The sequence below is a fragment of the Brassica oleracea genome, chromosome C6 (assembly GCF_000695525.1).
Source record: "Brassica oleracea var. oleracea cultivar TO1000 chromosome C6, BOL, whole genome shotgun sequence".
Taxonomy (NCBI): domain Eukaryota; kingdom Viridiplantae; phylum Streptophyta; class Magnoliopsida; order Brassicales; family Brassicaceae; genus Brassica; species Brassica oleracea.
In genome coordinates, this window is record NC_027753.1 from 35,928,252 (window position 1) to 35,944,475 (window position 16,224).

Below are 16,224 nucleotides of genomic sequence, written 5' to 3' on the forward strand. Positions count from 1 at the left end.
CGCGCGTTTTTAGTTCGATTCCCGATTATAAGTTTCAATGGTTTTTTTTGGAATATCAGCATTGTTTTTTTAGAACAATGGGAAAGTATGGATTATTGAGATTACGCAATTGTTTTAAAACAAAAAAAGTATATAAATAATTATAAAAAATGTAGGAAATAGATCAAGTATTTTGAGGATCGGAAGCTGCGATGAGCACCATGAAAAAGAATATCCTGAAATTGATTAAGAGTATGTTAGTAAGCTTAAATTTAAGTACAAATCAAGATATTATTATTTATATACAAAGACCCATACCTGGCATAGTTGTGCAGTTACACTGCTAAGTCCTCCATCATTGGATTATAACATCGCCTGGTTGATGTGTTGGGTATTGTAAATCTGCCAGTAAAATATTTTATGAGAAGACCTGTTGAAAATGGTGTAAGTGTAAAAAATTAATTTTAATTAGAATAAACCTTTGTGGAGAGGAAGACCTTTGAATATTTCTTTGTACACTATATTCTTCACTTTCAGCTGGTGGGAGTCTTCGCTTTTGTATCAACCGTTGGATTATGTCAATCAAATGGTATAAGTAGTTTTTTTTTTCTGGTTTCTCCTCGATTAAATACTTAAGTATGGTTCTATTTTCGATATCTTGGACTGGTTAAATATTTCTAGATGCCAAATACAAATTTTGTTATATATAAAGAATTACACTACAAATGTCAAGTTTGCAAGTCAAACTTGACTAATAAGCATTTGACAACTATTAAATGAGTTTTTATCAATATAGTAAAACTATTCCAATGGAGTGGCTTTTTTATTATTGTGATTCTTTGATTTTTTATTATCATTTAGATATTTTATAAGATGTTCACTAATACCATATTTAATGATTCACTCTATTTATTTTGTTATCATAACAGAGTTATTCTATAATAAAATGGATACTACTTCAATCGTACTATATTTTAGAGTGAAAATAGATTAAAGAATAAAAAATAATTAAATTATTCTATGTATAGAGTAAACATATTTTTACTATATCACAAAATAAAAATATAGTACAATCGAGACATTTTACTCTAACTCTATTTTAGATGAGAAATTAGAATGTGCTTATAGATGCTCTAATGCAGATGTCCTTTTTCTCTCCAAATAAAACAAAAAAGTCTTGTTTTGGGGAAAATAGCTTTTCATAAATATTGGGACCCTACTCGAAAGGATCGAAAATATTATTTATGGAATCACATTTCTAATTAACTTGATACCATAGAAATACTAAATATTACTTTCATGATATAAAAAAATAATAATTTAGATGCAAAGTTCAAAATAAAGGGAAAGAAAGAGTTTTATTCAAAAAGCCATTCTTAATATGATTTTAATAATACAAATAAGCATAAAAATATTAGGTAAAATTTCTTATCATTGAAACTTTGGTTTGATAAAGAAAACAGATAAAACTTATTTTTATTATAAAAAGTAAAGTCGAAAACTGCATAAGATGGGATAGAGGATTTCTTAAATGCTAAGCAAGCGTTGTTCTGCATACTAGGCAGGTTAAGTTCATCTTGATCCAGCCTAAGATGCACTGGTGATGATATGAATGGTTGCATACCAAAGTGTTCAAATCTCCACTTGCACCAAGCTCGTTGTGGCAAATTGCGCAGATGTCATTCTCTTCGCTGGGGATGGACTCTCTTATGTTGCTTCGCAGGTCGATTGTATAGACGTCGAGATCAGTTCTACTCAAAGCTTGTGGGTTGAAGTCAGTAACCTTAACAATTACATCTAGATCTGTACCTGTGACATCATCGAGTGTTGGAATAACGCCTGCGACATAGTTAGTAGTCTCATCTATAATTTCTGTCACCGAGTCAAAGTTGATTTCATGATACTGAAGCATGTACTCCATATCGCTGATTGTACCGTCGTCTAGGTGGCCATTACTTGATGTCCTTAGTGCTATTGATATTCTGATTGTTGTTTGCTGGGTGTTGGGCCTCTTGATCTTCATGGTGAGGGTTCGTTTGGGAGATGAGTAAGCTGGTTTCTTTTTGCCGCTTAGAACCAAGGTATACGGTGGTGGATGATTCATTTTTAGTAACTCGTTGGGGTAGTTTGCTGTAACCAGATATGAGATTGTATATGATGACAATTGCGTTGATAACTTATTTATAATGCCTTGGTCAAACCATAGAGGGGTTTATTTTTCATGAAACCTTTCTAAAAACGAAAACGTCACTAATTTACTACAAACTTAATTGTTTATAGGTTTCAGTTTCATAAGCTACTAACTTGATTATGGTCTTCTGTTATTATTTTTATGTTGACCATATTCCGATAGATCAACTATCATTTAAATTAAAATTGCACCTAAAATAAATATGAGAAATTTACCACAGCTCACTTAATACTAAAACATAAAAGATTTAGCAAAGTAACACTATCAAACGTTTAAAAGGTTGCAACAATAGTAAATGAGCAAAGCAACACGACATAACTGATAAGCAAAACGGGAAGAAGCAAAACATAGTCTTTATTAAACACCAAAGTTGTTCAAATGCTGGGAAAATAAAATCCAAAACGAAAGAAACAAAGCATAGTCTTCATGAAACACAAAAAAAAAAAACAGTATTAAAATTTATTAGCCACATTTGGCACGCTTGGTCTCTCCTGACTCCATTCCATCAGAGCTCCTTTTCACAGTCACACCCGCAGCATCATCCCTTCCATCAGCAGGTTCCTCAGCCACGTTCTCATCTAGGACGTCTTCAAGCACTGGAACTTCAAGTGGCAGCACCTTTGTCACAGTCAAGCTTGGGTCTTGCCTTCCAAGTTGTGCTTTGATACCTTCACAACGAACTTGCGAGTCTGCCCAATTGTGTCAATCAGAGCCTGAGGCACTGGGACAACGGCATCATCACCTACGCTCTCATTGGCCTAGTATGATGTAAAACACTTCAGTAAACTCTATTCAAAAAGATATAGAATGGGCAGGTTTGTAAATACCTCAAAGTAGCTCTCAACCAATTCAGAGGCTAGCTTCCCAGTCAGATCACGCCCAGCATCACAGAGAAGCACAAAACGCGCATGGCCATTATTGTCATAGACAGAGAGGTTTGTGAGGTACCTGTGACAGAAGCTCATTAGTTATTGTTGCTAAACGTCTGATGTAAAGATAATATAAACACTTACTCTGCAACACCGGCCACTTCAGCTTTTCCACATTTCTTACACATAAGTGTAGTAGGCCCTTTGGTCGCCTTAGTTTTACAACCACCGCAAGCTATATAATACCATGCCGAACCATGACCAACATCATCAATGGTGGCTGTGCACTCAAACCAAGCAACCTGCGCATTTGAAATATAGTATCTTATGAATAACCAAAGCAAGCGTATTGACTGTGTAAAAACGCATGATATAATATACCTTTGCTCCCTCCTGCTTGATGTAGGTAAATAGCTCTCCTATAGTGACTGTCTCAGCCTTGGTCACTATATCAGCATTGATCCTGTTAGAAACTTCCGAGTTTGAACCCAGCCTGAAATAAACGTTACACATAATTAAATAAGTCAAATGTTTCAAATTGCATATACAACAAAAGAAAACATACCAAGCCAGATAATCTTTGGTTGGTTGCACGTCCAGGTCTAAGAACACACGTGAAGATGACAGAGAGGAGATAGTAAGGGCGCCTGCAGCATAGCAAATGTCATCAGACACAACAATAACAAATTAGCACAAAACAAAAGGTAAAAAAGCTTATTCCACATCTAATCTATGTTCTTCATGCATCCTATCAACAACTATAAACCATAATCATTTTAAATAATACTGACCTCCAAATCGTTTCGGGTTTACGGTAGTCACGAGGATAACACTTGGAGGGTTTTCTTGCGCTTTAAATTTCAAACAAAAGTCCGTAGCAGCAGTGTCCCATAAATAAAGCTTCATCACAGGACCACTACAATAATCCAATCACATGATAAGCATCACATATAATTCTACAATTGAGGGTGCATAGTTAATAAACATGAGGAATAACTTACTCATGAGTCTGAACATGAACCAGAATTCGCCGTGAAGAAGCTATCTCAACTTCATCAAGCACAAGACCGTCACCCAATGCCTGTTCATTCACCAGCTTAATGTGACCAATATAATCTGCAAGAAGTTACTACATTTACCAACAAACCAATCATAAACAACTAAAATCAAACATAGCACCATTCAAAACAATCGAGAGCTAAACCATAGAATCTGGTGAAACTTACCATAAAGATCCCCCATGAGGTCACAGGCTGATTCAAACTCTTCATAACCATAGAAACGGAACCGATCTTCAAGAAACTGAACCGGGCAGTTCTCGAGGACAGAGAGGACATAATTCCATGAGAAAGAAATGGTCACGTCTTGCTCAGAAACTCGATACACAGTCTTGCTCTTTGATCCATAAAACTTAATAAGCCTGTAGAGAGAACCAGCGATCATATGTGGCAAATAAGTGTCAATCCTGCTCGGTGGAATGAACCCCTGGATCACAGTACCCTGTCGATAACGAAGACATAGCAATGAGTTTGTTAGTATTTTATCGACCAAGCAAAACCAAAAAAATCTTAAAAATGGACAGACCTGTTCGTCGATGAGAATCATCTCAATACCAATGAGTATCTTCGTGTGTGCGTTCCGAGCCTCCCAAAAATGGATCAGACGAAACCTCAGCTTGCCTTTTTGAGGTCCGAACTTGACATCTTTGAAGAACAGCACTTCAACGGAGGAGGAGTCGACGGCCTTGCCCTTTAACTTCTTCGGTGTAAGCTTGCCGGAGACAACGTCGGCGCACGAACCACCGGCATTTCCGGTACGTCTGATCGCCTCGACGGAGGAGACAACGGCCTTACCGTTTTTCTGCTTGGACTTTGGATCGCCGGAGACAACTGGAACGGGAGAGATTATGGTGTGGCTGGCTCGTTTGATTGGCTCGGCGGAGGAGTCAACATCTTTGCCGTTTGGTTTCTTCGCGGTGAGATCGCCGGAGATAGGATCCGCGGAGGAGACAGCGGCCTTGCCGTTTAGTTTCTTGGATTTTGGATCACCGGGAACAGCTGAAACAGGGGAGACTCCGGTGAAGCTGGCTCGTACGATTGGCTCGACAGAGGAGTCAACGGCCTTGCCGCTTGGTTTCCTCGCGGTAAGATCGCCGGAGTTTGGCTCGGCGGAGGAGACGACGGCCTTGCGGTTTGATTTCTTCGTGGTGAGATCGCCGGAAACATGTTTCTGCATGTTGGAATTCATGGTTTGAGAGAGACTTGTGTGTAATAGTTCTGGGGAAAAATCGAAAGCTAAATAGAAGATCAGAGGGGGAAAGGCGAAAGGAATCCATTAATGAGTTATCCACCGGATTCATTGTACACTCATGAATACGGTCTCGATTGATAGATCCGTTCGAGAAGGGGAAAAGGCAAAGAGATGAGTCGTGGAAGAGATCGATCGACTGACCGTTTTAAAATGCTAAGCGAAGAGATGAGATGAGTTGAGATAGAGCCAGGATCACACATCGTATGGGCTTGGATACACATGATGCTGGGCTTATGGATTTAGTTTGGAAGACCCAAGACCAACCCAAGCTTGGCTGACGTGGATTAAAAAACGCACCCTATTGGCTGATTTAATTGCCGACGTGGATAGCCTGTACGGTGCTCGTATCGCGCTTTTACTTATTGTATGATTAATACTTTAGTACTACTGAAAAAATGAAATAAAATGAAAGAAAAATTTAACAAAAAGTAAGAAATATGAAAAAATCTAAGCAAATCATACAAAATAAATAAATTCATAACATGAGCTTATCAGAATCGGCAACACAGTAGTCAAAGCCCAGGTTTAGAACGCAAGACGATGGCTAATGCAACTAACATTCCCGACCATCTACATATGAAGATGGAGTTAGGTAAATGAATTCACCATTCAATCACAAAAAAATGAGATGATTGATCACCTAAGATTTGGAGTGGTCGCCTCCTTGTTGTCCTTCCAAATCAACGAGAAATCAACGAGAAATAAACGCACGTAGTTAAAGGCAGAGAGTGACTCAATTGATACTTCATTTGGATCAAATATACTATTTTCAGTATCTTTTGGTTAATCCGGTCAAGTTCCACTTAAGCCGAAAGCAGTGAATTGCTTCTCACCAAAGAAAAGAGTTTTCTCATCCTTCAACTTAAGTTCATTGTGCTCCCACTGGCCATGAATACCGTCATAATTGAACATGCATGTGAACATATTTAATTAGAACGTTATTTTGAAGCCAATTAAACTATGTCACATTTAATCAACATATAAAAATACATCAATCCGGTTTTAGACCAATGTGACAAACAGAACACACAGTGTATACAACTGAAACTTAGCAGGCTGCTGAAGAGCTTAGGCTTTCAAGTGTAGAGATTCTATCCACTATGTTGCCTGATCGAAAGCATTATGACAGAAACCAAGCTATGTCGCTGGAATTCTTCTTTGAAACTTTCACATCCCTCAGAGCTATGTTGTGTTCTGTTCTCACTCTCCAGTTATCATCTCAGGTTCCTTCACTCGCTTCTTCTACCCATTGAAAAAGGTTATATTAGTTGTATAAAAGAAAAAGATAAATAATACGCAAGAAAAAGAGACACAAAACTAAGATTGCCGGCTCATTGCACTTGGCTAGCAACTTTTTATAACTCCTGTTAGAGGATATATATACACAAGAATATTTGTTACTAAAGAGTTCATAAAATGAAATATGAAGATTTAATTTAAGAGGAAAAGGCGCATTTACAAGCTACCAGCTCTATTTGCTTTTCACTAGCACTTGAAGCTCGGTCTTAAGCTAGAAACAGTACTAACGGTTTTATGCCTACATAAGTTTCTTCTCTTGGCATTATCTATAGTGATGGTGACACCAAAGAAACTCCTGCAATAAGAGCTGCACCAGTAGCTCCGACAGCAGCTCCGACAGCAGCTGGAACCAAAGCATTAATGGGTGTCAATCTGAAGCAGAGTCTCCAAGAGATCAGTCTGCAGTACTTGTCAGCTTCTTTGTAAAGAGCACAATTGGCTCCTCCTTCAGCGATGGCTCTTTTGTTCTAAAGACATAAAATGGGCAGGTGAGGTCAGAGATGGAAAATACAGCTTACAATCAGTAAGGAGAGTAAAGAGAAATGGATTACCTTACGCCTGAAGCTCTCCATAGTTTCATGGACAATGACAGTGAGAATATCGCTTGGTGATGTTGATAGTCTGAGGAACTGATTGTCGTCTACAAGCTTCTTGAGAAGCGCAACACTTGCTTCTGGATTATCCACATAAATTTTGTCCCAGTGGTCAAAGCAGTACACGTTTTCTGATAGGGCCCTGATAGCGATTGAGGTAGCTTCCTTGGCTAAAACAACAGGATTCCCTGTAACAAAGGTTAACACATTAGAGATCAATTTGAAGAAGACAAAGGAGGAGACAAGGATTGAAGAAGTTACCTTCTTCTCCAGCTAACGTCAAGGCAAAGGTGAGTATACGTTTCATGGCATATCTTCCTCTTCCTGCCCTCTCTGCCTCTGGTGCAAGAGCCACGTCCTTCAGCAAGGGATATATTGCCTCAAACCTCTCTGTAGTCTGTGCGCATACATACGGAGACCATGCTCAAGGTCAGAGTCCACAAACTCATCAAGGTTTAGATTCTTTTTTTTTCCTATAAACTCGCAAATACTAATACAAACCTCAACTCTTGCAGATGGAGCAGGGAATGTGAGGCGCAGCAAGATGTCAAGTGAAGGAAGTGGAACCAGCCGCTGTCCTTCCATAACACCACCTCCATTTACAAGTATAGTGAGAGCTTCCGGACGAGACAAGATGCTGAAAAGTGAATAAACAAGATGAGAGTATTTACACAGCAGAGAAGAGGAGATCAATAACAATATGCGACTCAACTACTCAGCGAATTGAAGAACGAGATCCAATGACTGAGGGCAGCAGCTCTTGTTATTACTGACTAGCGGTAGCAAGTTACACATCCATGAATACAAGCCGGCGGACAAATCACCTCGAGAGGCCTGTCCATCCACATATTTAACAGTTCAGACAAATCACCTCGAGAGGCCTGTCCATCCACATATTTAACAGTTCAGACAAATCACCTCGAGAGGCCTGTCCATCCACATATTTAACAGTTCAGACAAATCACCTCGAGAGGCCTGTCCATCCACATATTTAACAGTTCAGACAAATCACCTCGAGAGGCCTGTCCATCCACATATTTAACAGTTCAGACAAATCACCTCGAGAGGCCTGTCCATCCACATATTTAACAGTTCAGACAAATCACCTCGAGAGGCCTGTCCATCCACATATTTAACAGTTCAGACAAATCACCTCGAGAGGCCTGTCCATCCACATATTTAACAGTTCAGACAAATCACCTCGAGAGGCCTGTCCATCCACATATTTAACAGTTCAGACAAATCACCTCGAGAGGCCTGTCCATCCACATATTTAACAGTTCAGAAAAACACAAAGATTGGTCGGGAAAGAAAGAAGGGACACGAACCTGAGCCATCATCCAAACTATAAGGGGAAGCTTGTCGGGTCCTTGGTACGTATGTTTATCCCTCAGTGAGGGCAAAACCTCAATCAAAGAATCAGGTCTAGCACGCAATACCATAGCCAATACAACAAAATGTGCGGCCTAATCAAACAGAGTTAAATTAGAATCACACACACACACAGAGATGCAAGCATTGAAGATGTTTTATCACCTGCGATTTTGGCCAAACAGATGGTGGAGCATTGTCACCACCTTCAGCCACCAAATTGTACAGAATACGATCACAAATCCACAATACGATATGCGAGATATACTCAACTTCACGTGGTTTGATCCAATCGACTGATAATTCGTAGAGAGGCTCCGGAATATGAGATAAAGGAACCTGCAAATGCAAGAGATGAGATGATCAGAGAGCTTCTAAGAATAATCCAGAAAAAAAAGAGAGACTTTGTTTTTGATTGGGCGCTCACATCGATGAGAGTGGACAAAGGAGACTCGTTGAACATCTTTACCCATTTCCATGATACTTGGGCAAATTCTTTCTCAAAGTAAAAGTAAAATCTCAATACATCCATGTCCGTCACACTCGGAACGTCGAGGAAGACAGCAAGATGTGAAGGATCCATCTTTGCCGCAGCTTCGGGCAAAGACAACACTATTGGCTTTTCGGTTTCATCCGCCTTCAGATCCTTATTCTTAGTCGCACCGTCGCGATCCATTAGGTTTTCTACCGTTCCTAGCTTTTTAGTTTTCTTCTTCGCCTTCAGATTCTTATCCTTCGCACCCTTGTGACCCATTAGTTTTTCTAAAGTTGATCGCTTTTTGGTTTTCTCATTAGGTTTTCTTCTCCTTTATATACTACTCCACAGATCAGACGGCGATGTTTCATGGGCTTATTAAACTTTCAACTATGGTTTAAATTCAAGGAGGAAGAAAAATTCTATTGATGAAAAAAAAGACAGAAAAGAAAATTTCCATTTGTTTTGATAAAGCTTTTACTATATGTATGCAGGCTCATACGAAAAATAAAAAAATAAAAATCATCGATCGAGCGTGTCTTAAAATCTCGTTTAGAAAACCTAATGGATCATGGGGAGGGTGCGGCCGCGGCGAAGAAGATAGTGGTCTGTGGCCGAAGCAGCGGCAAAGATGGATCCTTGTCATCTTGTGTACATAGTGCGTTCGTAGTTGTGAGGCAAGAATGTCTTATTCAATCAAAGCGTGCTTTACAAGAGGGCATTAGCCTCAGCTTATATAAGAACAAAAACTTCACGATCCTAAAGGGATTACGTGATTTCCTATTCCTAAGTGAAAACAGACAAATAAAAGGAAATAACTTAATTCAAAGAAGAAAAGGAAAGTCCCATGAGGACAACCCTCTCTGTACCGTTGTGATCGACGGAGATCACATTTGGCGCTACATCAGATATATTGCCTCAACCCTCTCTGTAGACTGCACAGAGACCGTGCTTGTGATCATAACCAACAAACTCATCTAATGTTTAGTTTTCATAAATAACTATACCTTTACTCTTGCGGATGGAGCACGGAAGGTGAGACGCACCAAGATCTCAAATGAAGGAAGTGGAAACAGCGGCTCTCCATCCCTAAGAGCTCCATCTACAAGTATGGTCCGAGCCCTAGGGCGCTACAGAATCCTAATAAAGACAAGTGCATAAAATAAAACGATCAGATGATTGTTACAAAAGTTATAAATATACACAAGAAAACTATGTGACTCACTCCTCAATCAACTGCAGGACGAGATCCAATGACTGACGGATGCTTCACATATTTTACAGTTCACAAAAACAAAAACACCAAACACAAACAGGAAGATTGGTCGGGAAAGAAAGAAAGGACACGAACCTGAGCCATCATCCAAACTATAAGGGGAAGCTTATCGGGTCCTTGGTACGTGTGTTTATCCCTCAGTGAGGGCAAAACCTCAATCAAAGAATCAGGTCTAGAACGCAATACCATAGCCAATACAACAAAATGCGCCGCCTAATCAAACAGAGTTAAATTAGAATCACCACACACACACACACACAAGCATTGAAGATGTTTTATCACCTGAGATTTGGGCCAAACAGGTGCTGGAGCATTGTCACCACCTTTATTCACCAAATTGTGCAGAATACGATCACAAATCCACAATACGATTTCCGAGATATACTCAACTTGACGTGGTTTGATCCAATCGACTGATAATTCGTAGATAGGCTTAGAAATATGAGATAAAGGAACCTGCAAAGAGATGAGATGATCAGCTTCTAAGAATAATCCAAAAAAGAAAAGAGAGAGTTTCTTACAACGAGCAACAGTTTTAGAGTTTACTTACTTTCTCTAGAGGATAAAGAGTCTCAAACGACAGTTTTAGAGTTTTTAATACAAATTGTTTTGGAAAACCATAACAACGAGCAACAGATAAACAAAGGCACGACTTGGATAAGGCGATCAGCATTCCCCAGATAGTAATAAAAACGAAACACTAAATTATACGACAGGGAATAGATAGAGGCTGGCTGATACTGCAGCGACTGATAGAGCTGCTGATGCAGCAGTAACTACTCCAACTGTCATGGCACTTACATCCGGGAGTCTCCCAAAGAGTCTCCAAGAGACCCGTGTGCAGTACTTGTCAGCTTCTTTGTAAAGAAAACAATTGGCTCCTCCTTCAGCGATGGCTCTTTTGTTCTAACAACATACCATGGACAGGTGAGGTCAGAGATGGAAAATACAGCATATGGGGTGAAATTTAGTTAAGCTATCATTTACAACAAGTGTAAAGAGAGATGCTTTACCTTACGCCTGAAGCTCTCCATAATTTGATTGACCCTGAGAGTATCATCAATTGGTGATGTTGATAGCCTGAGGAACTGATTGTCGTCTACAAGCTTCTTGAGAAGGGCAACACTTGCGACTGGATTATCCACATAAAGTTTGTCCCAGTGGTCAAAGCAGACGATGTTTTCGGTCAGAGATCTGATAGCGATTGATGTAGCTTCCTTGGTTAAAACAGAAGGATTCCCTGTAACAAACGGTAACACATTACAGATCATTTTGAATGAAAAAAAAAAAGAGGAGACAAGGATTCTAGACTTCTGTTACTAAATTACCTTTTTCTCCAGTTAAGGTCAAGGCAAACGTGAATAAATTACGCAAGGCAAATTTTTCACCTCCTGCCCTCTCTGGAGAAAGAGCCACTTCCTTCAAAGAGGGATAAATTGCCTCAAACCTCTTTGTAGTCTGTGCGCATACATACACGGAGACCATGCTCAAGGTCAGAGTCCACAAACTCATCAAGGTTTAGATTCTTTTTTTTTCCTATAAACTCGCAAATACTAATACAAACCTCAACTCTTGCAGATGGAGCAGGGAATGTGAGGCGCAGCAAGATGTCAAGTGAAGGAAGTGGAACCAGACGCTGTCCTTCCATAACACCACCTCCGTTGTTTACAAGCACAGTGATAGCCTCTGGACGAGACAACATGCTGAAATGAAAAGTGAACAAGATGAGAATGAATATTTACACAGCAGAGAAGAGAAGAGGAGATCAATAGAGAAGAAAACACTATGCGACTCAACTACTCAGCGAATTGAAGAATGAGATCCAGTGACTGAGGGCAGCAGCACTTGTTATTACTGACTAGCGGTAGCAAGTTACACATCCATGAATACAAGCCAGCAGATAGATCACCTTGGGAGGCCTGTCCACATATTTTACAGTCCACAAAAACATAAACACCAAACACCAAAGATTGGTCGGGAAACAAAGAAGGGACACGAACCTGAGCCATCATCCAAACTATAAGGGGAAGCTTGTCGGGTCCTTGGTACGTGTGTTTATCCCTCAGTGAGGGCAAAACCTCAATCAAAGAATCAGGTCTAGCACGCAATACCATAGCCAGTACAACAAAATGCGCTGCCTAATCAAACATAGTTAAATTACAATCACAACGGACAGAGAGAGAGAGATGCAAGCAAGCATTGAAGACGTTTTATCACCTGAGATTTGGGCCAAACAGAAGCTGGAGCATTGTCACCACCTTTATCCACCAAATTGTACAGAATACGATCACAAATCCACAATATGATTTCCGAGATATACTTAACTTCACGTGGCTTGATCCAATCTACTGATAATTCGTAGATAGGCTTAGAAATATGAGATACAGGAACCTGCAAAGAGATGAGATGATTGATCAGCTTCCCAAAAAAAAGAAAAAGTCAGACTTTTTCTTTTGATTGGGCTCACATCGATGATCGCGGACAGAGGAGACTCGTTGAACATCTTCACCCATTTCCATGATACTTGGGCAAATGCTTTCTGAAAGTAATAGTAAAATCTCATTACATCCAGGTCCGGCAATTTCATACCGTCGAGGTGATCCGCAAGATCTGAAGGATCCATCTTTGCCGCAGCTTCGGCCAAAGAGACTCTCGGCTTTTCAGTTTCCTCCGCCTTCAGAATCTTATCCTTCACTAGGTTTTCTGAAGTTCCTGGCTTTTTAGTTTTCTTCTTCGCATTCAGATTCTTATCCTTCGCCGCCGCCGCACCGTGGCGCAGATCCACTAGTTTTTCTACCGTTCCTCGCTTCTCAGATTCCTCCCCCTTCGGATTCTTATCCTTCGCAGCACCCTTGCGATTGTGACCCATTAGGTTTTCTAAAGTTGGTCGCTTTTTGGTTTTCTCTTTCTTCTTCGCCTTCGGATTCTTTTCCATTACGTTTTCTTCTCCTTTATATACCCACAGATCAGACGGCGATGTTTCATGGGCTTTTGGACCTCGTGTAAATAAAGCCCACACAATATATTTGATATTTTATTTTGCGTGCAAATAACAACAATTATTGCTATATATTATTTTAAAGATAATTTTACTCTAAAACACATTTCAAGTTTTTTCAACTACGTTGATAGACACATAGAACACTTTCTCATCTTAAATTTTCAAACAAACCCTAACTAGTGTGGAAGTGGGTTTGGTTACCTTCCCTAACCAGAAAAACCGACTAGAAACTGAACTAACCATTGATCCATTTGTTTTTCTTTTTTGAAATTCATTTCAAGTTTTCGAAACTAACAAGACCAACTTCCTTTTTTTATCTTTTTTTTAAAACAATTGATTCTATTCCTAAATTTAGAATTATCTCTCAGGGCGTTTTTGACGGCTAATTCGATAAGAACACTTTCTCATGTTGTTTATCTATAAAGGAAAGGATTATGATGCACTGAGTACGGTGAGGAAGGCACGTGAGGACATGGAGGAGTGGAGATCGAGAAAAGAGGTTGAAGAGAGTGTGGTTAAAAACCCTATAAGAGCTCCCACGAGTGAAAGATGGAAGCCACCACCACAGAATTGGATAAAATGCAATACTGATGGAGCATAGAGAAAAGACAGTGAGTCATGCGGTGTGGGTTGGGTGAGTAGAGATCATAGTGGGAAGCTCTTATGGGCAGGTGCTAGAGAACTTTCAACGCTAGGGTCACCGATAGAAGTCGAAGCTGAGGCACTTACATGGGCAAATACGCACTCTTGTGGGATTCAACTACCAGCAGGTGATTGTTGAACTGATTCTCTGGAGGTGACTAAGATGATCAATGGCATTGAAGCCCCATGGCGAAAGCTGAGACCGATCATACAAGATATATCAAACATGTTGGCGACCAAGGAAGCGTATATGGTCGAGTTCTCCCCCGGAGTGGTAATAAAGTAGCATATGGAATAGCTAAGGAGTCTTTGACATTTATGTCTCATGTTCCCAAGTTGTATTCTATTGTGTCTGTTTAGATAAGTTCACTGTTGGAGGATGATAAGCCTTTGTAAGGATGATCTTATTTGGTTAGTGAAAAGTAGTTGTTGAGCAAAAAAAAAAAACACTTTCTCATGTTAAATTTTCAAACAAACCCTAACTAGGGTGGAAGTGGATTTGGTTGCATATTCTAACCAGAGAAAACCGACTATAAACTGAACTAACCACTAATCCATTTGTTTTTCTTTTTTGAAATTCAATTCAATTTTTCGAAACCAACTTGACCAACTTCCCTTTTTATCTTTTTTAAAAAAACAATTGGTTCTATTCCTAAACTTGGAATTATCTCTCTCATTCTCGACGAACCCTAATCCCTTTCTCTTTTCATTCCAAATTAGATTTTAGAATTTATTTAAGGAAAAAAGTTGACAGCAAAATAATGCTTTTGAAAAGTTGTATTTTTGAATTTCTTCCACCATTAAATATTATGTACTACTTTTTAACCATTTAATTCCCACTTCATTGAAGTTAACATGTTAGTGTGTTTTAAAAGTTCTATGATATTTGTATAAAGTCTTGAATGTTTAGACATCAATAGCAACTAAAATATATATTCATGTTGCAGTCTATTTAATGAATGGGCATACATCCATAACACTTTAAATTACAGATAATTAACAAAAGTTAGGCCTGAATAAAATGCCGATCTTATATAAACAAAAATAACACAAGGTTGGGAAAATATTTATTTAACTTGTTTATTATTAGCATGTATCACGCGTGTGCTACACAAATCAGAACGATGCCAAAAAAGACTGTCTTTCTTGTCATCCCCACACATCCGAATTTTAAACATGTATCTCCAGCAGAAATTTCTTGTCAAACGAGCTTCAAGACCATTTTAATCAGGTTAAATGATGAATGGTTTCTTATCAAACAATAGAAATATGGATTGTACTATTTTTGCACTCGAACTGCAAATAAACAGATGAACTTAGATGACTTACAACAGATTATTCGCAAAATAGCTCGATGGATGCATTACAAACAATTTAATTGCCTAAAACTTTTTTTTTCTAAACTAATCATAAAACAAAATTTAAAATTTATACACATATTTCAAATCAAAATAATAATTTAAATTTGATTTATATCAAAAATTGATTAAAAAATAATACATATATTCAAAAATGGATTTTTACTAAACTATTTTTCAATAACCATTATAAGAAAATATTGTCAATATATATAATAAAAATACAATACAAAGCCCAATTTGAAATACCAACTCAAATTATGGTTTTTATATTTCATATTAAGTTTTAATAAGATAGATATATGTAATTATTTATATGATGGTACGTATAAAATACTATTAATTATATGATTACTTATATGATGGTACGTATAAAATACGATTAATTATATGATGACAGTATACGATATATAATAATGAATAGGGATGGGATTTCGGGCACCAATACGGGTTTGGTTCTGATCGGTTTGTGTTTAGGGTTTTCAGGATCAAAGATTTAAGCCCTTTTAGGATGTTTCTAAATTTTGGTTTGAGTTTGATACGGATCTTTGCGGGTTTGATTCGCGTTTGGATAACCCATTTAAATTATTTTTAAAGTTTTAAATCATTATCTATTTTAAATTTCTCAAAATCTATAAATAAAATAATATATTACCTATAAATTTGAATAACATATGTCAGAATACCTAAGCTTAACATATCAATTGGCTTGATTTAAAATTTTGGATACGAAATCAATAATTATTTTAAGTATTTTTGGTGATTTGAGTATACTTTAACTATTGCAGATATTTACTTTTTACTATATATATATATATATATTCAAGTCTTTAAACCAATTTAAAAGTATCATTCTTAAT

The 16,224-nt window shown here is 38.2% G+C and overlaps 5 protein-coding genes across 7 annotated transcripts; all 5 read right to left on the bottom strand.

Annotated features, from left to right (window-relative positions):
- Nucleotides 1-1,513: 1,513 nt before the first annotated feature.
- Nucleotides 1,514-2,083, bottom strand: LOC106298116 (E3 ubiquitin-protein ligase MBR2-like). The gene has a single exon (XM_013734204.1). It carries the CDS (start codon nucleotides 2,081-2,083, stop codon nucleotides 1,514-1,516), a length of 570 nt encoding a protein of 189 aa, XP_013589658.1.
- Nucleotides 2,084-2,538: 455 nt separating this feature from the next.
- Nucleotides 2,539-5,286, bottom strand: LOC106298118. The gene is made up of 9 exons (XM_013734205.1): nucleotides 4,624-5,286; nucleotides 4,266-4,539; nucleotides 4,041-4,155; nucleotides 3,831-3,955; nucleotides 3,605-3,641; nucleotides 3,421-3,532; nucleotides 3,184-3,341; nucleotides 2,998-3,118; nucleotides 2,539-2,928 (listed from the first exon to the last, which is right to left on the bottom strand). Exons 1-9 carry the CDS (start codon nucleotides 5,284-5,286, stop codon nucleotides 2,800-2,802), a joined length of 1,734 nt encoding a protein of 577 aa, XP_013589659.1. The 3' UTR covers nucleotides 2,539-2,799.
- A 1,368-nt stretch (nucleotides 5,287-6,654) lies between these two features.
- Nucleotides 6,655-8,122, bottom strand: LOC106300095. The gene is made up of 5 exons (XM_013736168.1): nucleotides 7,954-8,122; nucleotides 7,743-7,878; nucleotides 7,503-7,638; nucleotides 7,200-7,429; nucleotides 6,655-7,115 (listed from the first exon to the last, which is right to left on the bottom strand). Exons 1-5 carry the CDS (start codon nucleotides 8,034-8,036, stop codon nucleotides 6,915-6,917), a joined length of 786 nt encoding a protein of 261 aa, XP_013591622.1. The 5' UTR covers nucleotides 8,037-8,122; the 3' UTR covers nucleotides 6,655-6,914.
- Nucleotides 8,123-8,420: 298 nt separating this feature from the next.
- LOC106298119 lies at nucleotides 8,421-9,492 on the bottom strand. The gene is made up of 4 exons (XM_013734206.1): nucleotides 9,040-9,492; nucleotides 8,778-8,951; nucleotides 8,570-8,707; nucleotides 8,421-8,498 (listed from the first exon to the last, which is right to left on the bottom strand). The coding sequence occupies exons 1-4, from the start codon at nucleotides 9,364-9,366 to the stop codon at nucleotides 8,421-8,423; spliced, it is 717 nt and encodes a 238-aa protein (XP_013589660.1). The 5' UTR covers nucleotides 9,367-9,492.
- Nucleotides 9,493-9,707: 215 nt separating this feature from the next.
- LOC106300093 lies at nucleotides 9,708-13,286 on the bottom strand. 3 transcript variants are annotated; one of them, XM_013736165.1, is made up of 13 exons: nucleotides 12,831-13,286; nucleotides 12,581-12,754; nucleotides 12,364-12,501; nucleotides 12,161-12,282; nucleotides 11,928-12,066; nucleotides 11,692-11,821; nucleotides 11,377-11,603; nucleotides 11,165-11,269; nucleotides 10,646-10,819; nucleotides 10,439-10,576; nucleotides 10,313-10,323; nucleotides 10,095-10,227; nucleotides 9,708-10,022 (listed from the first exon to the last, which is right to left on the bottom strand). In XM_013736165.1, the coding sequence occupies exons 1-12, from the start codon at nucleotides 13,230-13,232 to the stop codon at nucleotides 10,218-10,220; spliced, it is 1,770 nt and encodes a 589-aa protein (XP_013591619.1). In that variant the 5' UTR covers nucleotides 13,233-13,286; the 3' UTR covers nucleotides 9,708-10,022; nucleotides 10,095-10,217. The 3 variants fall into 3 exon arrangements, with proteins under 3 accessions (XP_013591619.1, XP_013591618.1, XP_013591620.1); XM_013736164.1 differs by lacking the exon at nucleotides 9,708-10,022 and having other exon boundaries at nucleotides 10,049-10,227; nucleotides 10,313-10,576; XM_013736166.1 differs by lacking the exons at nucleotides 9,708-10,022; nucleotides 10,095-10,227; nucleotides 10,313-10,323; nucleotides 10,439-10,576 and having other exon boundaries at nucleotides 10,693-10,819; nucleotides 10,914-11,269.
- Nucleotides 13,287-16,224: the final 2,938 nt, after the last annotated feature.